The sequence below is a fragment of the Lithobates pipiens genome, unplaced genomic scaffold (assembly GCF_037356315.1).
Source record: "Lithobates pipiens isolate NorthernLeopardFrog02 unplaced genomic scaffold, aLitPip1_a1.2 Scaffold_1, whole genome shotgun sequence".
Lineage (NCBI taxonomy): Eukaryota > Metazoa > Chordata > Amphibia > Anura > Ranidae > Lithobates > Lithobates pipiens.
The window spans coordinates 131,857,889-131,885,525 of record NW_027507685.1 but is presented as its reverse complement, the minus strand read 5'-3'; the positions used below and the strand labels follow the sequence as shown (position 1 = coordinate 131,885,525).

At 41.5% G+C, this 27,637-nt stretch overlaps 1 protein-coding gene across 1 annotated transcript; it reads left to right on the top strand.

Annotated features, from left to right (window-relative positions):
* Window positions 1–2,523: 2,523 nt before the first annotated feature.
* Window positions 2,524–26,865, top strand: LOC143974974 (protein AMBP-like). Its single transcript, XM_077476875.1, has 10 exons — window positions 2,524–2,710; window positions 7,129–7,271; window positions 8,404–8,480; window positions 13,467–13,580; window positions 18,086–18,187; window positions 19,585–19,622; window positions 19,704–19,788; window positions 21,331–21,498; window positions 22,668–22,841; window positions 24,919–26,865. The coding sequence occupies exons 1-10, from the start codon at window positions 2,603–2,605 to the stop codon at window positions 24,936–24,938; spliced, it is 1,029 nt and encodes a 342-aa protein (XP_077333001.1). The 5' UTR covers window positions 2,524–2,602; the 3' UTR covers window positions 24,939–26,865.
* The last annotated feature ends 772 nt before the right edge of the window (window positions 26,866–27,637 follow it).

Genomic DNA, 27,637 nt, shown 5'->3' with positions numbered 1-27,637 from the left:
AGGCGGTCGGCACTCCTCTCCTCATACATTTGTTGTCGGTGAGGAGAGAACGGATCGCTGCAGCCGGCTGGTGATCAGCGAGTATGAGTTGTTTTTTACAGCTTTTTACACACTGATCACCAGCATAGTAACACAGTGTAAAACACAATGCCCCAAAACACCTGTCCCCCACATATGTCCCAATGATTATCTGCACACATATGACCGTAATCACCTACGCACATTTGTACATGATCATTTGCGTACATCTGTCCGTGATCACACAAACCAATTATTTGACGGGATTTTTTTTTTTACCAAAGACACGTAGCAGAATAAATGTTGGCTTAAATTTATAACAAAATTTGATTTTATTGGATTTCTTTTAAAATAAAATAAAGAAAATATTGTTTTTTTCCAAATTTGTGCTCTTTTTTCACTTATATCGCAAAAAAAAAAAAGTTTTTAATTTAATTTGGGTACAGCGTAGCATGACCGCGCAATTGTCATTGAAAATGCAAGAGCGCCAAAAGCTGAAAACTGGCTTGGGAAGGAAGGAGGTGAAAGTGCCCAGTTATGATGTGGTTAAAGTGGAGTCAGCAGCTACAAATAAATAATGTCGGCACCCCAGCCGATCTTCGGATCAACTCCCGGGTTCTGCAGCCATTCCTGGCAAGGGAACCAGGCAGTGAAGACTTTCGGCACGAGCAAGTTGCGCTGCACATTCCGATTCGTCTCTGCTGTCTTTTCCCCCCTGAAAGGTAGCAAATGTGGCACCGTGGGTGGAAGTTCCATTTTCTGGGTGGAACTCCTCCCAGGAAACCGAAAACCCCCCCAAAAAAGAACCTGCAAGACAATAGCATAAGGTGTTAGTATGCATCGCATACTAGCACAATATGAAATACTTACATTAGAACGAAGCTCACCCAGTCACCGCCAAGGGGGCTGACATGTTCCCTTCTGGGTTCGCGGGCTCTGGTGCTGTGAGTGGCCAGAGCCGCGATGACATCACGCGTGGGAATCCTCAGTTTCGGCACGAGCTGCCGGACCTTCAGCTCGCATGCGCCGCTGAAGTCAGTGGTTGTATGAAGGGTGAATATCTCCTAAACCCTGCAGGTTTAGGCAATATAAATTTTACCTACTGGTAATCCATGTTATAGGCTTATCCGTAGGTTAAAAATGACCAAGCGGGCAACACAACCGCTTTAATGTACCTACAGACTCTACTGTACATATAAGGACTGTTCTTTTCTCTCTCTCTTTTTTTTTTTTTTTTTAATAACTCTTTATGATAGACATCTTAATAAAAATGTAAAAAATACAATGTTTAGCTTTTATTTATTCATTTAAAACCTTTATCCCAAAAGGGAAAAAAACAGTTTGCTGTAACTGAATATAAACTGTGAGCTGGAGTTTGACTTTAGTTTGTTAGTGTTCTAAATCTGCTAATACATTTAACACTCCCCTCCCCCCAGACTGCAATAGTGATGTCTGCTGTGCCCCCTGTACACAGTCCTCCAGAGTTGTGTCTTACTAATACAGGAAGTGTGTTAATGGACAGATCACCAGGTGAAAACAGAGGGGGGAAAAGCCAAAGAAAAGAAAATGAATGCAGCCACCACATCTAATGATTGGTAAGCTGTAAAATAATACATTTTTGGTTTCGGGTTTAATACTGCTCAAGCTTCATGAAAAGAAAAGGCAGACAGAAGAGGTTATAAATTGTTCAGTTTTCATGTACATCAGTGGTGTCAAACTCAATTTCATTGTGGGCCACATCAGCATTACGGTTGTCGTCAAAGGACCAGTTATATCTGTAAGACCAGAGTACCAAAAGGCCTATAAATGCAACTGCCTAAAAACTACAGTAAACAAACCTGTGTACAGGAACACATAAGATAACACTGAATGAGTTTAGGGACAGTTGAAAAAAGTGTCCAACTGCCTCTGAACGTCCGTTTAGCAGCAGCAGTGTACATGGGGCCTTATGGCTGCACCATCTTTAATGCATCTTTTAGGGTGTGCCCCCCAAGTATCTTGTTTGTTTCCTAGCAACATGGCGGCTGCCATGCCCCCAGGGGCGCACGAGAGCGGCCGTTCTGGGACGGCGTCCCAGAACGAGAGCCACACCATCCCGCCGTCATTTGACGGTGGGCGGACGGCAACTAGTTAAACAACAGAAACACTCTTTAATCCTAGTCCAACAATAACTTCCATGCTATTACTGCACTCTTTCATTCACTTTCCATTAAAAAAAAAATTATATTCATCCATGTCAGACATGACTTTCAATGGAATGATCTTGACATGGACTCAACAGCTGGAAGTTTAAAAAAAAAGTTACCTAAAACAAACTATTGATTTGCTGTCTACAAAGTGACCATCCTCATCAGCCCTCTTAGTATTTACTAAGTCTTGTTCTGCTGGGATAGGAGGAGCAAAGATCCTTTTCCAAGGGTGGTTCAATGTTTAGCAAGGTTGCCATTGGTGGAAATTGATGATGAAACTCTGGCCACTGGGCAAAGGTCTTTGTCCGTAGGGTCCCCGGACATTAAGCCTTTAAGGATCTGAAGCAGAGAGCAGTATAGTTTAATTCTGGAGTAGAGGGATTCTGACATCGAACATGAAGACGTTTCTATTTTTCCTCCCTGCCTTCCTGGCCCTAGTGACCGGGAACCCCGTTGAGACAGAGGTCTCTATTATACCACAGGAGAACTTTGATGTCACCAGGGTAACTTCCTAATTTTACTATTTTTTTTCTGTCGATATAGAAAATAGATGATCATAGTGGTTACATTTCTTATAGCTATAATTAATGCTTGTATTCTTGTGTGATGGTGGAAATATGGCACTTAAATCTACTCGCTTTTGTACAGTAATAAAGAACTGTATAGTTTATAATATAATCTACATTTATCTTCTATGTTATCAAAAAGGCAGTTTGAAAATTATTGTTGAACATCTTTCTATCCTCCCATAGTGGTAGCACAGCACTTCCCACAATTGGATTTTCATCATTAGGAATGAGCGGAGTAATATCAGCATATTGACTTACCACAAAATTAAAGTTTTTATGTTAATTTAGTTTATTAGTGTTCTAGAGTTTTGTTGTATTTGTGTTTTTTGATGTGTATTTGATGGTTATTTGTGTACAGTTCCATTATTTTCACTTTATTTTTCCTATTTGTGACAACAAAGTACAATAATAGAGGCCATTTTTGCTACAATAACTGGTCCAGAATAGTAGCAGGTACAAAAACAGGTCCAGAATAGTAACAGATACAATAACAGGTCCAGAATAGTAACAGGTAAAATAGCAGGTCCTGGATAGTTGAAAAGAGCTTCTGTAACTCAGACGAGCAATTAAAAGCCCACGGCACACCTAAAATCCACCAAGAAACACCTTAAGTTCACATTCCCTGCTGACTTCAATGCATTTTGCCAGAATGGTGAAATTTTGCTTATATCTCCTGTTTTTTTATGATTTCTCCATAAGCTCTCAGTTTCATTATTCATTACAATCATTGTTTCACATTTTAATATTTATTTTATCCATCTGTTTTCCTTCGCACAATTATATGAGTTATTTTTTTTGTTACAAAAAGTTCTGCGGCTTTTCTACTCGTAATAAATGACTGGAGTTATAAGGAGAGAAATTACACTCTTATTCAAAACCCAAAAATGGAACTTCCGCTTTATGCGCTGGTGACCCCGACATGCCACATTTGGCTTGTCATTTTTTTTGGGGGGGGGGCAGGGTACCCTGTTTTTAGAGGCACCCAGCTCCCACTTCTTCCCCTGGCTCCGCAGCGCCAGAAGGAATATCACCTCTTCAAACTGCCTCCCTGCAATCTTCTGGGACACGTCACAGGTCTCAGATGATTTCCAGGCCATTCACGGTGCGGCTCACGCATGCACACTGAGTGCCCGACTGTAAAGCCACAGCCAGGCACCCAGTTAGAATGCCGGCACTGTGGAGAAGAACAGCAGTGGAGCAAGGCTTCATACGTCCACAATGCTGGACCGTGGAGCAGGCGAGTGTCTGATTATTAAAAAAAGTCAGCAGCTACAATTCGGTGGCTATAGGCTGGAGTTGATAACAGTCGGCTGATACGGCAAGTTCAGTATTTTAGAAATTAGGAATTATTTTTTAGTGTTGTATAGAATGTAGAAATTGTCTTGGTATAGAGAGTGATGGGAAAGCCAAACTACTTCAGGTTTCACAGGAACAGGGGGTGAGGGGAAGATCTTCCAAAGACACATGTTCTGGTGACACTGTCTAAGGCAGCCTATACATGTATTATTTTTTTTTAGTTCTACCAGCGGGATGAAAAAAAAAAAGTTTTGTTTTCCCATCCACACATTTGATGTGAATGGGGTAATCACACCTTAAGTTATATTGAGTTCTGATGATGGGGAGACTTCCTCTGCTATCAGAACATACTGATCAGTGCTGATGGCTATAGCCAACAACACTGATCAGTTGGGAAGAACCCCACAGGCTGGTAGATCAAATTCTGTACAACCGGAGTGCCCCTACATGGATCGAAATTCGGACAGTCCCTGCTGAACCAGCTGAATTTCGATCCATGTATGGCTGGCTTAATAAAGGGATATCTTTTCCCTTTGGAGAGATCTCCCCTTACTTCTTGCTGTGTCTTTTGAAAAAGTAAAGAGAAACTTCTCTGACAGGACACAGGCAGAGAAATAAAAAAATGACAGGGGTTTTAACCATTCCCCACTCCACCGAAAACTTTAAAAAAAAAAAAAAAAGTTTGGGCTTTACATACACTTATATAAATATGTAGGCAACCAAGCCTCGCCTACTTCTGAACAATACAATAGCTTTGTCGAAGGAGTGAAGGCAGTATCCATATACTTAGACTTTAAAAAGACATTGTCACTTATACATTTAGGGCAAATTGATAGTGTGCTCTAATAACACAACTCCCAGCTATGTATACTCACCCATGCAAGTTCCCCCTCCTCTCCTCTGCTGTGGGAGCCCATACCTGGGCAATCAATGTAATTTCCCCCTCGTGTTATAATGCTGCAGCCTTACCATTTACCTGACCGATATTACACAGTGGAACCTCAACTTGGTTAGAGCAGTGGAGTAAGGCTCCAGAGATAACTGAGAGGTGGCAAGGGTTCATACGCATAGTTACATTTAGGTTAGGTTGAAAAAAGACACAAGCCCATTTAGTTTAACCAACAAATTAACACAAGTGAGCATTCATGGTTGGGATGAGGCTATCATTATCAACAAAGTGAATGTGTATTTTTCTAGTTAGGAGTTATGGAGTCAGCTAATCTCCAGGATAATTTAAAGCTGCAGCTTCCTCTGCACTACAGGAGTTAAATTATAATTTTTGCTGAGGGTACCAGGAAAGTGGAATTTTACTTACCTCATCACTCCACTACTCTGGCAGCCATCGCTTTTTCGGACACTCTGGGCTATGGTGGGGCTCTTGGTGTGCTTACTTACAATGAAGGACTTTTGATCCTGCATCGTACATGAGGCTGAGGAGAGCCCTCCAACATCCAAAGAGAATTAAAGAGCAGACAAAAATGTTGGCTACTGGGTAAGGTAAGTATAACTGTTTGATCCTCTACCACTAGACTATAAAAAAAAAAAAAAATAATGATTTTTCATTTTTAAAACTAAACTTTTGGGAACAGCTGTGTCATCGGCGTGTACAATGCCAGATCAACACTGAGAGCCATTCAATAGCCCAGATTGTTAGAAAACATGATGGCCGCCAGAGTAGTTGATGGTTGAGGTAAGTCCAGTTTCCTGGTACCCTCAGAAAAAATAACTATTTAACACCTGTAGTGCAGAGGAAGCCCCACTGCCAGGGCAGAAGCTGCTTCACGGGATCGGTCTTGCAGCTAGGAGAAAGCCTGTACAATCAAGGAATAAGGTAAGTATTACAACGTAATCTTCTACCCTTACATTAAACATTTAACCCTTGCAGTTGCGGAACTGCAATTGTAATATTTACTGTTTCCTGGAGTTGGCCTTTAAATTCTAGTTGTATCCTCACGTTTTGTTAAACGTTTTGTTAAAGAGATCATTTTTACCGGAACAGAAAGGAAAGTAAAGAAAAAAAAAACTATAGTTGGCACCAGAACAAGAGGTGAGGGAGGAGGAAATGTTCCAACAACAGACATCTATTCACATGACAACTGTCAAACAGGGGATAACATCAGATAGAAAACAAAGTACACTCAAATGGATCTCCTTATTTGCAAAACTTTATGTTGGAAGAACAGCCAAAACTTTTTATTTCCCTTTGGTTAGAGCAAAGCTTAGGGCCTTTGTCTGTTTTTTATTGCAATCACTGTACCTACAGGGGAAATTTCATGTCAGAATATGAAGTAATGAGAAATATTTTAACACAGTCAAAAACAGGGAGAAAGGTTAGAACTCCTGACTCTTTGCCAATAGTGTCATATTCAGTAATAAAAACATGACAGACTGTTTAGCTCCTGGCAGGAATTTGGCTTTATATGGCTGGAATGTGGCTTTAACCACTTAAGGACCGCCTCCTGCACATTTACGTCGGCAGAATGGCACGGCTGGGCACAATCACGTACCTGTACGTGGCTCTTTAAGTGCCCAGCCATGATCGCCGCTGGTGTCCCGTGATCGGGTCACAGAGCTGAAGAACGAGGAGAGGTCTGTGTAAACAAATGTAACTATGGTTACGCAAGTATTTACAATTTACATACAGCATTCTTAAGCAATAAAGTCCTTACTGACCTTTGCAGCTGCAAACAATGTGGAGAAATCCCTCCTCAAAACATTTGAACTGTATATATTCAAATACATACATATCTTTTCAGTATTGCCATGCATGATTTTCTGTCCATTTATGGTTTATAAAACAAAGACAATTCCATAGCTCAACTCACCAATCAGTCTGACCAACCAAATTAATATGACTAACCATCTGTTAAAAGCAGGGGTTTAGTTAGCACACATTTGCAAACGCATGTGAAAGCTGCAAGGCCTCGTCACAGCACCCTGTGTTGCTTGCAGTTCTAACACTACAAATCACACTATCTTGCAGCAGACTCTGTATAGGACAGGGGAATCATGTGGCTCAGTATTTTGCATTTTATTCATCTATTTTCTCTATTCAGATATATGGAAAATGGTATGACATCGCAATTGGCTCAACATGTCAGTGGCTGAAGAAGTACAAAAGCAGTTTTGACATGGGGACTCTGGAGCTCGGCGAAGGGCAGACAGATGATGAGGTCCAAATTGTTAACACCAGGATGAGGTGAAAAGTTGCAGCCTAGTGAAAGCTTTAAAAAGCAAAGCAGTTTTACATTTTTTTTCCTTCCTTTTACATGTATTATTTACAGTCCTTAAAAATGTCTGTTTATATTTTCTGCATAGATGACTAACACAAACTGGTAAAGCAGAAAAATTATGTTTTTCCATAGAAACCAGATTCTATATTTTGTTTTTTTATTGCAGGTTGAGAGATAAACCCTAAAGCTTAAGATTTTAGGGATGGTTCACACTGCTGCAAAGCCAGACATCGCAAACTGTATGGCTGAATTTGCATCGCATTCAGACCAAACTCCTGCAGGACCCTCTTTTGGTCCACACCATAATTGGATTGCATGAGTGTTCACACCTATGCGGTCCTATTCTGCAAACTGTACTGCATTTTGCAAACTGTGGGGTGTCCTTAACTTAACATACACTCCACAATCAGTTTGCATCCTGTGCGAATTTGATGTGAATTCACTTCACATCTAGTGTGAACCCAACCTCATTCACACAAGAGTAAAAAATGCCACTGCTAGGGGCATCTGGCATAAATGCAGCTGCATGTTATTTAATGTGGGCATTTATGCGCATCTCTGTGCAAATGGCTTTAGGGACATTAAAAAAAGTGCTGAGTGCAAGTTATTAGCGTTTTTACATGCATAACGCACCTAAATGCACAAAAGTGCACATGTATGCATGTAAATTTATTGTAATGGTCAGAATAAATGAATACTTTGGCCAATAGAATGCATTTATGCTGAGCACAAGCGCAATATGCGTGTATACAGCCAGCAGGGACTGATGTGAATGTACAAAGTATATATAAAGTGCTGTGTAAATTGACAGCCCTATATTAGTACCTGAAATAAATAAAATATAAACTATAAAATATAAATACATATACAACATTAGCAGCATTTTTTTTCTGCCAATTTCTGTCAGAAGAAATGTGCATGGGACCTGGGTATGGGTACCATCCTTCTCAAATCAGCAGATACAGCAGCAACGAAATTCTGAAGACTACACTGCCATCTAGTGCCAGAATAGCAAACTGTAATAATTAGTATTTAAAAAAAAAAAATAAAGATAAATGTCTATCTGGGTACTTGCTTTTCATCTGATATTTCCTGCAGACATGGAACATGCACACAAGTCACAGGTGCCTATCAGAAGACAGATGTCCCTGGGAAGTTCAACTACTACAATGCAAGTAGGTTTATCTAATTATTTTATAAACTGTTTGAAAAGACGCAAAAGGGTCTTTAAAGCGGAACTCTATGTTGGCAACACACAAATCTATCTCTCTACTGCTCACCTCACTCCTTCAGTCTCCTCTCGCATTACTAACTGACACATCAACATGGATATCACACTTCCTCAAACTCAATATTTCTAAAACACGAGCTCATGATTTTCCTCCTGCCTGTGCACCCCCCCCCCCCCCAACTTCTCCATCAAGATCAATAATACAATCAACCGTCCCCCTTATGCCAAGATACTAGGTGTAATCCTAGACTCTGACCTGTCCTTTTAGCCCCAAATCCAATCACTGTCCAAATCGTGCAAACTTCCCCCTCTGAAACATCTCCAAAATATGTCCCTTTCTAACCGTTGACACCACTAAGCAACTTATTCACTCCCTGGTCATCTCTTGCCTTGACTATTTTAACTCCCTCCTCATTGCCCTACCTCTCCGCTAGCTATCCCCTCTTCAGTCTATAATGAATGCCAAATGAATTCAAAACACTAACAATAACATACAAAGCCATTCACAATTCTGCCCCGAGCTTCATCACCAATCTTATCTCCAAATATCACCCAAACCGTCCTCTCTGCTCCTCCCAAGACCTTCTGCTCTCTAGCTCCCTTGTCTCCTCCCATGCTCATTGCCAGGACTTCTCCAGAGCCTCTCCCATCCTCTGGAACTCACTACCCCAATCTGTCCAGTTATCTCCTACTCTGTCCACTTTTAGGCGATGCTTGAAAACTAATTTCTTCAGGGAGGCCTATCCTGCCTCCAGCTAAAAACGGAATCTTCTACTCCCCTTATCAGTTTATCCTTCACAGTCCCTACCTTTTGTTTCACTGGCCCCTCCATCTTAGAGTGTAAGCTCGCAGGAGCAGGGCTCCTCTAACTCTCTTGTTTTCAATTGTACTGTTGGTGTATTGTCTTCCTGTACATTGTACAGGAAGACATTGTACATTCTAGTACATGCAAAGACACACTGCAGGTCCCTCGAACATATGCAAGATCTTGTATGACGCCTGCTGGGTCATGCGACATGGATATTCTAGGAGCACTTTGCAAGATGTTGTGCATGTGCACATGTACCACATGGTCTATGCTGGAGAACTGGAAGAGACTAGTGGCATGTATGCACAAGGGATTTGGCACATGTGCAGGCACACCACAGGGTCTCACAGGTTCTGTAGTGATCTGGCCAGTAACATACCTCCTGTATTAGAGTGCTCCTACTATGGAGAAAGTAGCACAGGGGATATATTTGGACAGCACAGCGGAATTATCAGTCTGAGGGATGGGAGTGTTAGATGTACTAGCAGATTTAAATACACTAACAAATTGAAGCGGACCTCCAATTCACACTTTATAAGCAGCAAACAGTTGTTTTCCTTTTGGGATAAAGGTTTTATATAAAAAAAAATAAAAGCTGAATATGGTGGGCACCCATGTCAGTGCAAAATGGTTTGTGTCAACCCTCTAATGCACATTTGTCAAACACAAGGTCCGAGGGCCGAATCCAGCCCTCCAGGTCTTTTTTTATACGCCTCTCACACCCAGTTTTTCAGCCAGAACGTGGCAGAACTCCATCTCGCCATCCACCTCCAGCTCTCACCCGCAGCTCATGCTCCCTACAAGGGGAGGCAGAGCCACCTACACAGGGAGGTGGAGAAAGAGATGCAAGAGAAAATTGGGGGAGGGTGGTTGGGGTTGCACGCTGTGCATAGTGTACCCCTAAACCCTGCACGCTGTATACAGCAATCCTCTGAACTCTGTATGTAACACAATCCTGAACCCTGCACTCTGTGCATAGCACATTCCTGTACTCTGTACAGAGCACTCCCAAACCCTGCACTCTGCATACCACATTCCTGAACTATGTACACAGAGCACTCCTGAACCCTGCACCCCAGATACAACTGACCCTTTGAAGGCAACCATATGGCTGATTCGGCCCACGATGAAATTGAGTTTGACACCCCTGCTTTAACAAATGAATCTGCAAGAGAATTTATTGAAAACAACAGACTTACTGAATAGATTACTGGATGAAAAATAAGGTAACAAAAGCATAAAATAGAAAACTAATGCAGCCATCAAATCTAAAAATTGGTAAGCTGCAATATACTATAAGAACTGGCTCCAGTGAGGACATGGTCTAGTAAGTGACTGTTTCTTTAAAAAAAAAAAAAAAAAAAAAAATCAGCAGCTTCAGTATCTTCTAATACCATATAGCTGCTAACTTTTAACTTTGTAAAAAAAATAACAAAAGTTCCTCTCTTATATGTCAGATAGACAGACAACTGAACCTAAAGTAACAAAGGAGGAATATATTAATCTTTAAAATGTAAAGCTTCACATTACTTAACCACTTCAATACCGGGCCATAGTCATATGACGGCCACAGATGAGATCTCTCATCCTGGGTGGACGTCATATGACGGCCTCGTTATTTCGCCGCTCCTGCGGGCCCCTCGGGGATGCGGCTTGTCACCCTGACACAGCCCAACCCTGATCGCAGTAAAGAGCCAATGAAATTGTCTCTTTATCACGTGACCTGCTGTGTCCAATCACAGAACACAGAGTCACAGAATGTAAACAAACCGCGGTAACGAGATGTTACCGGGTTCTCCTCCTCAAACACTGATCGTGTGTGAGGAGGAGATTGCGGTAACATCTCGTTACCGCCTAGTGTACACACCAACCACACTGATTACCCCCCCACCCCAATAAAGAGGACCTGTCACTACCCATCAAAGTACCTGTCATCACTCATCAAAGTACCTGTCATCACCCATCACAGCCCATCTGAGTACCCAAGTACCTGTCAGCCCATCAGAGTACCCGAGTACCTGTCAGCCCATCTGAGTAACCGAGTACCTGTCCCAGCCTATCTGAGTATCCGAGTACCTGTCCCAGCCCATCTGAGTACCCAAGTACCTGTCCCAGCCCATCTGAGTACTCGAGTACCTGTCAGCCCATCTGAGTATCCGAGTACCTGTCAGCCCATCTGATTACCTGAGTACCTGTCAGGCCATCTGAGTACCTGAGTATCTGTCAGCCCGTCTGAGTACCCGAGTACTTGAGTACCTGTCAGCCCATCTGAGTATCCGAGTACCTGTCCCAGCCCATCTGAGTACCCGAGTACCTGTCAGCCCATCTGATTACCTGAGTACATGTCAGCCCATCTGAGTACCTGAGTATCTGTCAGCCGATCTGAGTACCCGAGTACTTGAGTACCTATCAGCCCATCTGATTACCCGAGTACCTGTCACAGCCCATCTGAGTACCAGAGTACCTGTCACAGTCCATCTGAGTATCCGAGTACCTGTCAGCCCATCTGAGTGCCCGAGCACCTGTCAGCCCACCTGAGTGTCCAAGTACCTGTCCCAGCCCATCTGAGTACCTGAATACCTGTCCCAGCCCATCTGAGTACCCGAGTACCCATCACAGCCCATCTGAGTACCCGGGTACCTGAATATCTATTACAGCCCATCTGAGTACTTGTCACAGTTCATCTGAGTACCCATCAACAGCCCGGGGTATCCAAGTACCTTTCACCAGCCCGTCGGAGTACCCGAGTACCTGTCACCAGCCTGTCGGAGTACCCGAGTACCTCTCACCAGCCCGTCGGAGTAACAGAGTACCTGTCACCAGCCCGTCAGAGTACCCGAGTACCGAGTTTTGGGGTGTAATTTTTGCTATATATATGCTATGTGTTAGAAATATCTTATAAATGGACAACTTTGTGTTAAAAAAAAAAAAAAAAAACTATTTTAATTTTCTTTCCACGTTTCTGAAAACTTGTGTAAAAAATTAACCGTTCAAAAGACTCATAATGCTTCATAGAATATACTTTGGGGTGTTTGTTTTCCAAAATGGGGTCATTTTGTGGGTAATTCCATTGTCCTGGTGCTCCAGGGCCTTCACAAATGTAATAGGTCGAAATTAGAGGTGTCATTTATGCTCCTAGAACACCTGATGGCGCTCCTTGCATATTGGGCCTCTGTATGTGGACACGCTGTGTAAAAGTCACACACATGTGGTATTGCCATACTTAGGATGAGTAGCAGAATGTATTTTGGGGTGACATTTTTGCTATGTACATGCTTTGAGTTAGAAATATCTTATAAACTGACCACTTTGTGTAAAAAAAAATATGTTTTAAATTTTCCTTCCACGTTTTCCAAAGACTTGTGGAAATAAATTAACTGTTCATAGAATATACGTTGGGATGTCTGCTTTCCAAAATGGGGTCATTTTGTGGGTAATTCTACTGTCCTGGTGCTCCAGGGCCTTCCCAAATGTAATAGGTTGTTAGAAAATTAGAGGTGTCATTCCCTCCCCCCCCCCCCCCCCATAGTGCCCACAGCTTATAAATCTTCTTTTTACATTAAAATACTGCCACTATATACCTTTTTGGATGATCTGTATACTATGGTTACATGATAAACTGCACAGTTTCTCCAGTGCTCAGAGTTCAAGTAGGAGGAGATTTCCACTTCAGCTTGTATACACGCCTACATGTGATGTCAATATCATGTGACCTGGCTAGCTCTGAGACCAAGTAAATGTTCTCTCCAGCATAAAAGACACTGAGCATGTGCAGCTCGGCTACCCTACCTGTGTTAGCTGGCCTTCCCCACATAGACAGTGCAGGAGGGGGAGGATCTGTGCATACAAGATAAAACAGCATTTTTACACAATGCAGAGGATTAACCCCTTAAGTTCCACAGTAAGTATAACAAGTATGCGATGTTGCATATATACACTGATTTTACCCTTGTGGGTTTAGTAACACTTTAAAGTTAATATGAATATCCAGAATTCTGATTCAAACTAGAGACTGCCATTCTTCAGCTGCCACCCAGCAGATGTGCCTTGTAGAGTCTCTGTGGCTGGAATCTGGCAGGTTGCCTTATGTTAATAACATGAATAATTATTTTTCACTTTCAGAATGGGGTGCACAGATCCAAAATTATGTTGTGTTCACCAATTACAATGAATATGCAACAATGCTGATGCGCAAGACAAAGAGTGGTCAGACCACCACAACAGTGAAGCTGTACGGTGAGTATGATGGCTGAGGCTGGACTTCATTTATTGGGAAGTGCAAAAGCCATGAGATTTAGGCTTACAGATGTCATGTGGAAGATTTCCTGCTTTCCACCCAACTCAATGGGGCTGATTTACGAATGGTTTGCACCATGAGTTGCGGCGCACACCGATACACAACGGCCATTTTCATATTCACAAAACATTTGCACTTGTAACAGCACAATTCCCCATTTATTATACTATTTTCGGCGCACAGGAGGAGGCGATCGGTGCGCCACTTTGGACATGGCACACGGCATCTTCAACTCAAAATGTATTAACAGTAAAAATAAATGCCCAAGTAAAAAATATGCCCAAAATAGAATGAGAAAGTAACTTTTTCTTGTGTGAGGTCAATTTATGCACTGCGTATGAGTAAGCGGCATTTGCACACGTTCAAATGATTTGGTTCACTGCGCTGGCAAAATCGTAGTAAATGTCAAGCAACATAAATGCATTTGCAACGGGCGCAGCTCTAAACTTGCCTTTTTTTTTTTTTTTTGTTACGCTGGTTCACTTTTATGTTTTATTTTATTTTTTTAAGGATATTTGCACACAGGTCATGTTAGCATTAGGGGATGAGCCGGAAATACACATAAAAGTTCATTGTTAAAAACAGCATTAAGAAAAAAAAAATTAAGAAAAAAAAATGCGTGGGAGTCCCCCGAAATTCCACACCAGGCCCTTCAGGTCTGGTATGGATTTTAAGGGGAACCCCATGCCAAAATGTAAAAAAAAAAAAATAGAGTGGGGGTCCCCCTCAAAATCCATACCAGACCCTTATCTGAGCACGCAACCTGGCAAGCCGCAGGAAAAGAGGGGGGACGAGAGAGAGCGCCCCCCTTTGTAAACCATACCAGGCCACATGCCCTCAACATTGAGAGGGTGCTTTGAGGTCTGACCCCAAAGCACCTTGTCCCCAAGTTGATGGGGACATGGGCCTCATCCCCACAACCCTTGCTCGGTGGCTGTGGGGGTCTGCAGGTGGGGGGGCTTATAGGAATCTGGAAGACCCCTTTAACAAGGAGACCCCCAGATCCCGGCCCCCCCCTGCGTGAAATGGTAATGGGGTACAAAAGTACCCCTACCATTTCACAAAAAAAGTGTCAAATGTTAAAAATGACATGAGACAATTTTTGATAATTCCTTTTCTTCTTCCCCACTTCTTCAGGTCTTCTTCCTTCCTTCATCCATCTTCTTCTTCTTCTGCTGCTTCCTTCGATCCTCTGCTTCTTGCTGCGGTGTTCTCGACCGGCATCTTCCTCCACATCGTCTTCTTCCCTGCTTCGGTCTTGGGCCGCTCTGCACCCATGGGAGGCTCCCCGGTGTGTGACGCTTTTCTTCTGACACTTCTATAATGGAACCGTGCGTCAGAGGGGGCGGGGTCACTGGGCAGCCCCGCCCTCTGTTATATAAGAAGTGTCAGAAGAAGAGAAGCGTCACTTACTCCCTATAGTTTTACAGGTAGAAGGGTGCTCTGTGAGTGTCCAGGTTTTATTTTCTTGAAGTGACTTTAATTCTTCTTCTGCTGCCTGTTTCCATTTATTGGCTTCGTATTTTGGCAGTTTTTCTGTCTTCCCAGGATGTTGGTTCAAATATGCTGTGTGTTTCGACAGTGTATGACAGCTTGCAGTGTGGTATCCCTTTTGTAGTCCGAGTGGACCATCTGACTTTAGGCAGTTCAGCAGGATAGGGTGGGGAACTTGATTTAGGCAATGTGAGTTCCACCTTTTGTTCTGACTCCTGCACAGGTTCACTTTGGTCAACCTTTTCTTCTGGTATGCTTACACACTCTACTTATTACTGATTTTAGAGGCTACCCCTATTTGTCTTCTAGTATACTTGGCATATTCACTTAACAGCTTTAGGGATTGGCATTTTTGATGATAGGCTCTCATCAAAATAAACACTATGGCTTATTGTCACTTTGTCAGTCTTTGGGTATAGGATTCTGCAACCCCTAGTTTGCCCACTGTAACCTACTAGAATGCCCTCTATGGCTCTGTTCTCCAACTTAGATCTTTTTACACTTTACATCCAAACACTCTGATGTGCCCTATACTAGGTTCTGATCCATGCCACATTTCGAATGCAGTATTTTTAATGGCTCTTAAAGGGTAGTCTGTCCTGTAGGTAGGTTGCAGTCATGATTGTTTCTCCCCAGTACTTGTGAGGTAGGTTGGCATCGGACAACATGCACCTGCCCATTTCTATAAGTGTGTTTTTTCCTTTCTGCCACACAGTTTTGTTCAGGAGTGTATGGTGTGGTTGTCTGGCGTACTATTGTTGCCTCTTTACATATGTCACTTCTTTACTTATGTATTCTCCCCTATTGTAGGCACATTTTATTCCTGGTTTGCGTTGGAATTTGTGGCTAGACAGAACAACGAACTCTTGAAGTTTCTCTGATGTTTCATTCTTGTGTTTCATCAGATAAGTAGTTGTGTACCTGGAATAATCATCAATGAAAGTCAGTAGATATCTGTTCCTACCTGACGGGGGAGTTTTCATTGGACCACATACGTCACTGTGTATGAACTGTGGGGGGTGGGTAGTTTTTATTTGAGATGCCTGTGGAAGGGAAGCATGTGTGGCTTTTGTTTCTATACAGCATTCGTGAACACTTTGCAAGGTGCTATTGTCAAATTTTCTGATAAATCTCTCTGTATAATGTTCTGTATAGCTTCTGGACTTCTGTGCCCCAACCACCTGTGCCATAAGTGAATACATTTGCTGTTTTGGTCATTATAGTCTATATTGGCTTGCTGGTCTGTGGGGATGAGCCTGTATAGGTGATCATCCAATTTTCCTTTTGCGAGGAATCGCTTATTGTGAATTGAGCATTCATCACCCTGGAATTTAACTAAGACCTTTGTTTGCAAGACTTTTCACTGGTAGAAGGCTGCCCTCTAGTTCTGGAACATAGAGCACTTTCTTTACAAGGATACTGCGGTGACCTCCTTGTGGTGTAATGCAGTTCAGGAAGCCCTGGCCTTTACCTTCCGATGTGATGCTTTTCTCATTTGCTAGGAAAACGTTGTCTTTTGCACTGTAATCAATGTTTGTGAAGACGGTTTCATCGTTAGTCATGTGGCTTGTCGTACCCCAGTCTATGCACCAGCCGCATGGCTTGCCACTCTCTGTCACTTTAAAGGTGCCATTCCATGATGTGTCTGCAGTTTCCTTTGTGGCTGCTTTGACTTTCTTTTGTGGATAGCTCTATCTTTCGCGGCTCGGCTTTCCAGATAGAACAGTCCTTTTTTAATTTACCAGTCCTTTTACAGCGAAAACAGGCTCTGCTTTCTTTGTTGTGCTTTGTGCCTTTGTACATCTTAAGAGCATTGTCATCATGGTGCATATTTTTCTTTCCTTCTGTCATATTCATCAATTCATTTCCCTTTGATATATTCTAGTGTCAGTTCCTGCTCAGGTCTGTTTTCTAAAGCGTTAATAAGAGCAGGATATGTCTCTGGAAGGCTGTAGAGGAGAAGGGTAACAATATAGTTATCTTTGATGTCCTCTCTGATGGTGCGTAGCTGCTCTATGATCTCTAGCATTGCTTTCCAGTGGTTATACATTTGCTGGCCTTCTACTAGTCTCAACTTATACAGCTTTCTTAGCAAAAACAGTTTGCTGTTTAGAATTGAATGCTTATGCGGCTTCTTATGTGGATAATCTGGTCATCTTCCACTAGCAAGCTTATAGTCGCTTTTGCTTGTCTATCTTTCCTATCTCAGTCCCCTGTCTCTCCGTCTGTGGGTCTGTCTGTGTTCAGCACTTGCCACAAGTCCTCCTTGCCTAGAATCATTTCTAGTTTAAACTTCCACAGCTGGTAATTGGCATCGTTCAGCTTTGAAATTGCAAACTTCACATCTGAACTGCTTGCCATCTTTCAGTAGCTTTCATTCTTTCACAAGTGCCTGGGTGGCTGCTGGGTTTGCTGGCTGTGCCTGTGCCTATAACCTATTAGCAGGTTATTGCATCATACGTTGGAAGCTTGTATACAGAGTATACTTTTACGGAGGATATCAAAGCATGTCTCTATCATGGAACAGGAAACAGGAGGATACAACTACACACACTTAGGAATAAAGGTACTTCCTCTAAATACATTAACATAGAATACACATTATAACACTGAAGTGCCACCTACTGGTATATATAGGTATAATGCATACAGTATTGTTCACACTATAAAGCAACTTTACATTACTTGTTGTTGTTCCTTCAACACACAAGTCTCTAATATAATATGATTGATTGCATTGGTTGATTGTCAGGTTGGGTGTAGCTACCCTATGACCACAGTAGCTTCTTATTTCCTCATGGATGGAGAATGAAGTCAAAGGTTCTGTGAATTCTGGAAAGGACTGCACAATATCATGGCAGTAAATCAGCTAATAAAACTATCCACTATGGCGCCATGGTACAAACAATAACGTTTTGAAACCTGTAAAATACTTTTCACCTAAATTTAGGACGCACCCCGGAGCTGAGGCAAGATCTGATTGAAGACTTCAAGCAGTTTGCTTTAGAGCAAGGAGTTACAGAAGACTCCATTTTCCTTCTTCAAAACAAAGGTACAGCCTAACCAGTGCTTCCATATGCTTTTCAGTACAGCTGCATTTAACATATGGGTACAATGACTTGGACATCTGTGCTCAGAGTACAGAGCAATGGTGCTTAACCTTTCTGAACGGAGGACCCCCAAAAAGAATTCAGAGATCATTATGAGAGAGCATTTTCCACTGATGCATTTTTTGGAAAGGTTCAGGGACTTTTTTTTCCCACAGCAGGTTATTAGTTCCATAGACTTCAATGGAAACACAGCAAAAATGCTTGTGTTTTTGATGCATTTCTGCTGCGTTTTTGCTGGGTTTTCCTGCAAGACGACACCTTCCAAAAGTGCATGTGAAGAAACGCACCTGGAAAAAGCATCAACCGCAACCTGCATAGGTGTGAACCAGACAGTAGCATTACTAAGGATGTCTACTAGGGATTATTAAGTATGTCTTCCCAGAGCTCTATAAATAAGATGAAACTGGATACTGCACTACCCAATGAGATGCATGCTTTCTAGACTAGAAAACAATGCACTGGAACCTAATTGGTTGATATAGGAGTCAATCCTAATCATACAGACACTGAAATAAATGGACAGCTAGATATCTGGATTTGACTACAATCAGATGTCTATGTATATCAGACACCCTTGGATTGTCAGAAAATTGCTATCATTTCCAGAAGTTCATCCATAGGTTCAGCTTTATAGCATTTGACATACATGCATTATCTTCCATATTTTAAATTGTATTAAAGTAGCTATTTGTTGATTAGCCACTAGAGAGTGCTCTCACTGACTCAGTGCAACTACTTCTCTCTTTTAATGGCTATAAGACAAAATATCAACCAAACATGGGTACAGTGTTTTCACTCAACTCATAGATTTGCATTGTGAGGAGGATCAATAAGGCTGGGTTCACACTGACGCGAATTGGATGCAGGGGTTTCTCCACATCCAATTTGCATGACAGGAGACTGTGACCGGTTCTCAATGGAGCCGGTTCACACATCTCTGGGGCAGCTCTGGAGCGAATTGCACAGGAGTCTTGTGAATCTTTGGTTCTGTTTCAGGTCCAAATGTAGGCAAGAACGTAGGCCCGATTTATCCCTGAGTGCCGGTTTACACCAGCGCAATGTGGGAGCCAGCACGATTTCAGTGCCAGTTCCCGCTTTGCCTAGAACTCGCAGACAGTTCACACTGCCCATGTGAACCGCTGCCTAAAGCACAGCCACTTTGCAGCACTGCACAGCATAAAGCACTGCATGTGTGATACATAAAAGCAAGGTTTTTAAAATATGAATGCACATCGATTAGATTATTTACATCACACTAATCTCTATTCTATATACTGTAATACCTACCTAATGATGAGGCTACATTCCCCGCAAGGACTAATGTTGTGTCTCTGCACAGGTGAATGTACTCCAGGGGACCTCGAGGTGAAACACGAGGTAAGGAACACCAATACAACTAATCTTTACCTGGTTATGGTTACCTGGTCAATTCTGTCTTGTAAATGTATCTTCTTTTAGCGGAGAGCTGCACGTGCAGTGGCCACTGAAGAGGAAGAAGGCTCTGGAGGCATGGACAACAGCCCATTTACCAAGAACAAAGCTGGTGCGTGCAACCCTTAGGCGGCCGTTTATACAGAGAAATATATTTTCAGATTTTAAAGGAGACCTGTTGTGCATTTTCTAAGCATACCAGCTATGTTTTGTCAGTTTAGAAATATTTTGGCATATTATTTCATATACCCTGTTTTAGGAAACAGAGTGCACACACATCTGTAGACCAGACAAGGCGATCTGCATCCTTGCTGAACAACAGCTGTGAGCATTTTCTAAGTCCCAGTTTATGGTGACATTAGCTTATAAGCATTAAAGCAGCTTCCAGCAGTCTTTTGTCTTCAACAAGCTTCAGTACTGTGCAAACCTTTCTAGAAGCCAGTTCACGTGTGCGCGAAGCGTGTGCGTTCCCATGCAGTCTGTTTTCACAGCCCACTCATTTGAATGGGCTGAAAAACACACTGGAATGCTGAAAAATGTTTTAGAATGTACTGCACTAAACTGCATTGTACTGAGGTTTCATGCAATTTGGTGGCTGGAAATGCACTGCATTGGCGAGATGTGGTTGGGGTGCCATTAACAGGAAACACGCACAGATCGTGCTTTTCCCACACCGTGTTTTGGTGTGAACCAGTCCTTCGTGCCTTCTGAAGATTAATAACTGTTTCTATATACAAGAATGAATGAAGGTAATAAGGTATAAATAAATGCAACATTTTAGCTTCAGATAGAGTGTAGAGGGATTGGAACACCTGTCAGGTTTTTATTGCTGTCTGTGTCCTCAGAGAGATTCACCCTCTCTATTTGTCCTGTGTACTGTTATTATCGAGACTGAAAGCGAAAGAAAATCCTAAACTTTGGGTTGACACCAGAACAGGAATAAAGGGGAAATCTTCCAAATGGAGAACACCAGTTCTGGTGACCCTCGCGACAACTAAGAACTCCTTTATTTTGGAGGGATTTCCTCTCACTTCCTGTTTTGACGATGGGACAGGAAGCGAAGGGAAATCTCCCAATGGCAAAAAAAAATTAAAAAAACTAACAGGGGTATAACTTTTGCTTACTTTACCCAAAATTAACCAAAATATTTTGCCTTTAGTTCTTCTTTAACAAACCAATTAAGATATCTTAAAATCATCATAATTTTTTTATTTTTTTTAAACTACCTTCCCTACTTATACCTTTAAAACATATATCTGTAAGATTGCAACTAAGTAATTTTTTTGTCTTGATAGTGTATTGTAGGTTCTAATTACTATCCATGTTCCCACTGGGGACTTTTTTCCTCACCCCTCCCTCAAGGGTGAAGAAAACAGGAAGTGAGGGAAATTTCAATCAAAAAAAGCACATTTTAGTATAACATGATAGGGTTAGAACAGCTTTTTCTTTGCTCTGTCTCAACTATGTAGACTTTTCTTTCCCATCCAGGTGACAGATTGGACAGTAAATGAGGAAAAATCTCAGACGTGAAGCCACAGACAGAAAAAAAACAAAAAAACACATTATCAACATTGTCTAAAACAAACAGAATATTTGGCTGGCGTTTCACTTAAAGTGCAAGGCCCTGATTCCTAACCCTCTTTTCTTCCATTAGGATCCTGCCATATGTCCCCCGCTGCTGGTCCTTGTTTGGGCTCCAATGATCGCTTTTTCTACAACACTTCATCCATGGCCTGTGAGAAGTTCAAATACGGCGGGTGCCTGGGAAACCCTAACAATTTTTTTACCGAACGGGAATGCCTCCAGACATGCAGAACTGAGGGTTGGTATGGGCTGGAGAAGCCACTTCAATATCAGTAAAATGTCCTGTTACACAACCTGAGTTGAGTTGAGAGGAATCTTAATATAGCGCGGTCTTACCCCGAAGGGTCCCGAAAAGCATGTCTAACTATGGTAGACACAGAGGCAATACATTAAGGGTCTGTACTGACAGGCTTTTGTCAACGGCAACAGCTTAATATTTGTTTTCAATGCTTCTGAGATGATTCAATCCATTCACAGGTGCATTGAACCTCCTTCTGGCTAAGATTAAGCTACGGTTAGGGCCAAATTAACCAGGAAACCTTTAAATGCCAGCAGGCCACTAATTATCTGTGGCCATGGGACTGACTCGCAATCACACATAACAAAGGGGAGGAATGCTACGTAGTGACATCTTTGACCTAATATGTTTACATGGCCATATTTGGTTGATGACATTGTTCAAATTTGGCAGTGTGGTCATATTAGGTCAATGAAACCCAAGAAAGCAATAATGGGCATTCCAATGCTGATAATCAAGCTCTAACACCCCTTTCACACCAGGGCATTTTGCAGGCGCTATAGCGTTAGAAATAGCGCCTGTAATCCGCCCTAAAGAAGATGCACCATTGGGCTTTCACACTACAGCGGTGCGCTGGCAGGACGCTAGAAAAAAGTCCTGCCAGCAGCTTCTTTGGAGCGGTGAAGGAGCGGTGTGTTTACCGCTCCTCCTCCGCTGCTTCCCATTGAAATCAATGAGGCAGCGCTGTAATACCGCCGGCAAAACGCCGCTATTGCGGAGTATTGACGGCCGTTTTAACCCCTTTGCCGCCGCTAGCAGGGGTAAAAGCGCCCCGCTAGCGGCCGAAATGCGCCCCAAATCCTATGCTAAAAATTGCGGCATTTTACCGCCGACGCAATGGGCGGTGTGGTGTGAAAGGCGTCTAAGATGTACACAGGGCATAGCCCCTTCCTTTTGAGTTGCTATTGAGTTCTGCATACAAACAGGATTTTTTCAACAGAGGGGTAAAAAAATAAAAAATAAAGGATTAGCCTTTACATGTTCAAGGAGAATACAAAATATTAATATTCAATGTTGGCTATTGATGGGGCTGAGGTGAGCTCAGGCTTGATTGGCTGCAGTGGATCCCCTGTTTGTCTACCAGTCTGATATGCTCTTCTTTCTTACAGCTGCTTGCCGGTTACCCATTGCAAAAGGCCCATGCAAACTGTCTGAAACCCGATGGGCATTCGACTCATCCCAAGGCAAATGCATCATTTTCCATTATGGAGGCTGTAAAGGAAATGGGAATCACTTCTACACAGAGAAAGAGTGTAAGGAGTACTGCGGGGTTCCCACAGGAGGTAAGTGTACAGAAAGTGGAAACATATAGGAGTTTTCTATATCAGACAAATTGTATCAATTGACTTGTACAAAGTTCCCCTCAACTATTAGTGAATACATGGCTTTGTATTTCTATCTGTTTTCTGAATTTTTTGGTCAACTGATGTTTTATTACTCTCTCAGAAGAGTGTAACAAAGGCAGCAATGCTCACATATACTGTATAAGATCACATCATTTTATGACTTTACTTATTTTGGACTGCGATTATGAAGTATCAAGTTTTACTTCAAATGAACCTGCTAATCATTTTAAACAAGTCCGCCTACCAACTAAATACACGCATGTGCTAATTTAATATCAGACTTTATGTTAGTGACAAGGGCAATTCCACATTATGTATGAAAGTATTTTATATGATTTTACTTTCCTGAAAAAGTAGGTGCCTGAAACCCGTGAAATTGTTTTTATTTGCAACTAGTAAAGGGATGCATTTTCCATTATTCTAATCCTGGTGTTGCCCACACACCACTACTCATCTCTTCCAGAGTCGTGAATGCTTTAGCAATATACAAAACTTATTTATTTTTTTATTTCCTATTCCTGAAAAAAATATACAAACTACTATGACATCTAATTACACTGGTAATCACACCACTAATGTGGTTAGGTGACATTGTTTATAGGCACCACATCCCTGGGTAGATATTCACATAACAAGGGATATTTTTAGTGGGATTTTAATGGTGCCAAGAAAAAACAAGAAAATATTTTGTAATAAAAAATTCTCACATTTTATTGGTACAGCATTAAAAATTCAACACATTAAAATCCAACAGCTTGTCTTTTACATGGTCAAAAATTGTGTATTCACAGGTAGTAGTGATGTGATATAGATTCCTGACATGTTTTGCCACTTGGGGCTTCTTCAGGGGACTCTGAAACCACTGTTAGTATAGTTAGCAGTGTGCCCCTTGGTATTACCAACAATGCCACTTGTACAGTGCGGAGGGGGGGGGGGGGGGGGGGTGAGGTGGCGCTTCATTCCAACAGGAGATACACCAAGACCAGGATAGTATGTTGCTAATGAAGGTTTGACCAAGGGCACCTGAATTTTATACCGAAGGCCATGTCCAGTGTGGATAAGCTTTAGAGTGTAGGTATATTGTGAAGGCTGCCCTCGTGGCTCCAGCCTGTTGGATTTTAATGTGTTGAATTTTTAATGATGGACCAATAAAATTGGAGAATTCTTCATTACAAATTATTTTCTTGTTCTTTGTTGGCACTGTTAAAATCCCATTAAAAATAACCCTTGTTATGTGAATAAGCTAACATCTACTGACACAATTTAGACATGATTTTCACAGTTAAACTTCAAGTATATAGATTCAAATAGTATTATACATCAGTGGTTGATAACTTACAAGATATTGCCTTGAATGCAGCTCCCGATGTCTCCAAAGGGTGTGTAAGTGAGTAAAGCTGGCCATACATGAAACAGCGCGTTGAACAGAAAAAATTAATCTGATTTCCCCCATCATTACATTTGAGGTAGATGGGGGAATCCTCACTGTGTCATTGTATTCTGACAGCGGAGAGACTTCCCCACCATTAGAATACACAGATCAGTGCTGCAGTGTATAGCCTGCAGCGCTGAATGAGCGGCTTTTTTTCCAGCAGGGCAACTGAACAGAAGTTGATTGTTGATCGACTTTTGTACAACCACAGTGGCCATACATGGATTAAAATTCACCTGTTCCCTGCTGAACCAGCCAAATTTCTATCCATGTATGGCCAGCTTAGGTAAGTAATGCCACTGAGGACTTACTGGAAGAAATGGCCAGAGACTGAAGTCATGCTGTAGGGGACAGTCAGAGACTGGGGAGTGGGACTTGTTACATGAAGCTGATAGAGATCATTGTTACTAAAGGACCCTTTACAAATTAATGATCCCATGACTAATGAGGCTTGTGGTCTGCATTTAAAAACACAAAAGGGTCGTATGTGGCCACAGGTTGGACACCAAGGGTGTACATACACAAAAAACATTTTCAGAAACATACAATGGCTTTTTACAGCAAAAATGTTTGTCTTTTCAGATGAAGAAGAATTCCTGTAAAGAAAAAATCAATACCTGGAAAGTGCCTCTGCTTTACATCCAATGAATTTCTTTTGTGCAATATGATCTATCCATACAAGACATCTGCAAATCTGAAGAATACTGATAGATAAATAAGAAGGCAGACTCCACCTATAACTAAAGTATCACCCTTAGGTACACTGATCACCAAGAGCATAATTCAATACATTTTGGATAAACATTCCCAGTAATCTAAAGATCTATTTTTTTTTTTTTTTACAATACCATGACCACCTCATTTTTGAGTTAACCTGTCTACCTAAAATACAATACATCTTAATGGGTATTCCTCAGACTGCCAATGGTGTATTGGCAGTCACTGTATACTTCTCTCTCATGTACTGTTATAGTAATAAAGTATAAACTAGTTTAGACTCTCTTGATGATAAATAAAAAAGGGCCTGTAATTTACAAGAAACAGTATGGTCAATTTATGCTTGCACAAACTCAGCATACAAATAAAGCCATGCTATACGGAGTGTGCACTACCTTTACCAATAGTGCCTTCTGTATTCACATTTTATATATCAGCTGTAGCTATCATCACGTAGACATTCAATGTACCACTTACTGACACAATGCCTAGACATTGCACGTCTGACAACCATTAAAAAAACTGGAGACATTTCCAGTGTGCAGCACAGACTGTAGTTTGACTCTGTAATGTCAAACAATGTTTAGTGTAATAACTATTGCCATGGAATTTCATACACAAGATTGTAGGCAGGGGATTTTGCTGACAATAAAAGGTATGAATGAAAGTAACAATGCAATACATTTTTAAGCCCCAAATCACCCAGGTAGTTATTAGCTTTGTTTCCTAAAACCTCTTGCAAATGATTCTGGAATGAGCAAAATCTTCATTGAAATATGGCAGTGACTAATCACAAAGTGTACCATAGATGCATGGCACTTAAGAAGTAGTGAATTCTATAGAGGCAATTCTTGTTTGCAGATTTAAGATTCTCATTCAATAGCAGCTAATATAAGAACACAAACTCTATCAGAAATTACATTACATTGTATAGGCAGTAGATTTGTTGCAAAAGTAAAACTTTCCCAAAAGAAATACTAGGACAGTTGTTGCTGAGCTCCTAAAAATACTAGTTGCTTGGCTGTTCTGGGTATGCAATGCAAAGCACTGAAATCAGTGACAGCCAGGCAGCTGGCTTTTGCAGAAAGGGATGTCAGCAATGGAAGCCTCCATGTTTGTGTTAGTAATGTGATTAGATAACAGATAGCATTTAATCATTGGGGCTGATTTACTAAAGGCAACTACCCTGTTCACTTTGCAAATGCAGTTGCACTCTACAAAGGAATTTGCTCCAAAGCTTAGTAAACAAACAGTCAATTTGCCTTTAGTAAATCAACCCCTATATCTAGCAAGTGCAATTCTAACTGCATTTGTACAGCAGGTGGCAGCATAGAACTACAATCTAAAAATGTAAAGCAAACAATTGTGGCTCGCTACTGGCCATTCCTATACATATGAAACCGATGAGGCTAAAGAGCAGTGAGCAAGCCAAGCAAGTAATCTATATTAGTCAGATTCAAATCACTACATTCAGGGCACACACAATACAATCTAACTTTAAAAACTCCTTTAGATTTTACAAAAACAATATAATATGAGGGCTTCAACAGGTTCTGACTCATGTCCAAAACCCACCTTAGCGCATTGTGAAACAAAAATGTAGCGCTAAAGAGGTGAGCACAATAACCTATAAAAAAATTAGGTAAGTATAGAAAACCTGTGCTAAAGGGAAAAGTCTCACGCTTATTGTGAGATGAGTGCAAGTAATATTGTGTGAAGTATGCAATACCCAATACAGTATAAATGCAACTGTGAATAATAATTATGTGATATTGTGGAAATAAAGCTGCATAACACAGATACTGAAAAATAGACTATTGTCAGGTCATCAATCTGTAAAGGCGTCCTTCTTATATCGTATTAGACAAAAGTGACCAATCTTCTCATATAAACCATAGAACGAGGCGAAAAGGGAACCAACGATAGCAACCTGTTTGTCTGCAGTGGTATTTGAGGACACAACCTTCTATAGATAGAAGGTGGATACTCTTACTGGAAGCGTTGGACCCACCTGTCCTACGACAGTGGGTCTAAAATGCTTGTAATCCCAGAGGATTGTATTCCAGCTTTTGATGAAATAGATCCTGGTATGTAATCCTCGTATAAACATCCTCGGTCCCAGGTAGAGGTAAGTATCCCTGATGGTCACCAACCAATGTTCTCCAAACTCAAGGGTGATAGTATTTCGGGAACCCAGTGTATCCAAACTTCAAAATAGAGGCTCATACGGATGGTATATAAAACAGGAAAAAGAAAAAAAGGGGGCTCCGGATGGTGCAGGTAAAAAAAAAACAGTTGGTTTTAATAAAAATATAAGATATATAAAAAGTGATCACAAGTGAAAAACTAGTAAAAAGCAATGTGGGGTGCAAGTAATGCTGCCCAACGCATTTCAACACTAACGGTTTTCAACAGGGGAATACTGTGTCCCCCCACATTGCTGCTCTACAAATGCACTACTCTGAAGCTGGTCCGCCCATAAAAGTGGGCGGAACAGGAAATTGGGATAGATTATATGCTAATATATTCAACAAATGCATATGACTACCCATCTGCAAACTTATCTTGATTACAAAAGAAATAC

Excerpts from the sequence above, each read along its gene's own strand:
- LOC143974974 (XM_077476875.1), top strand. The coding sequence starts at position 2,603 with ATGAAGACGTTTCTATTTTTCCTCCCTGCCTTCCTGGCCCTAGTGACC. Across the intron at positions 7,272-8,403 it reads ATTGTTAACACCAGGATGAG|ACATGGAACATGCACACAAG; the intron begins GTGAAAAGTTGC and ends TATTTCCTGCAG. Across the intron at positions 18,188-19,584 it reads TTTCCTTCTTCAAAACAAAG|GTGAATGTACTCCAGGGGAC; the intron begins GTACAGCCTAAC and ends GTCTCTGCACAG.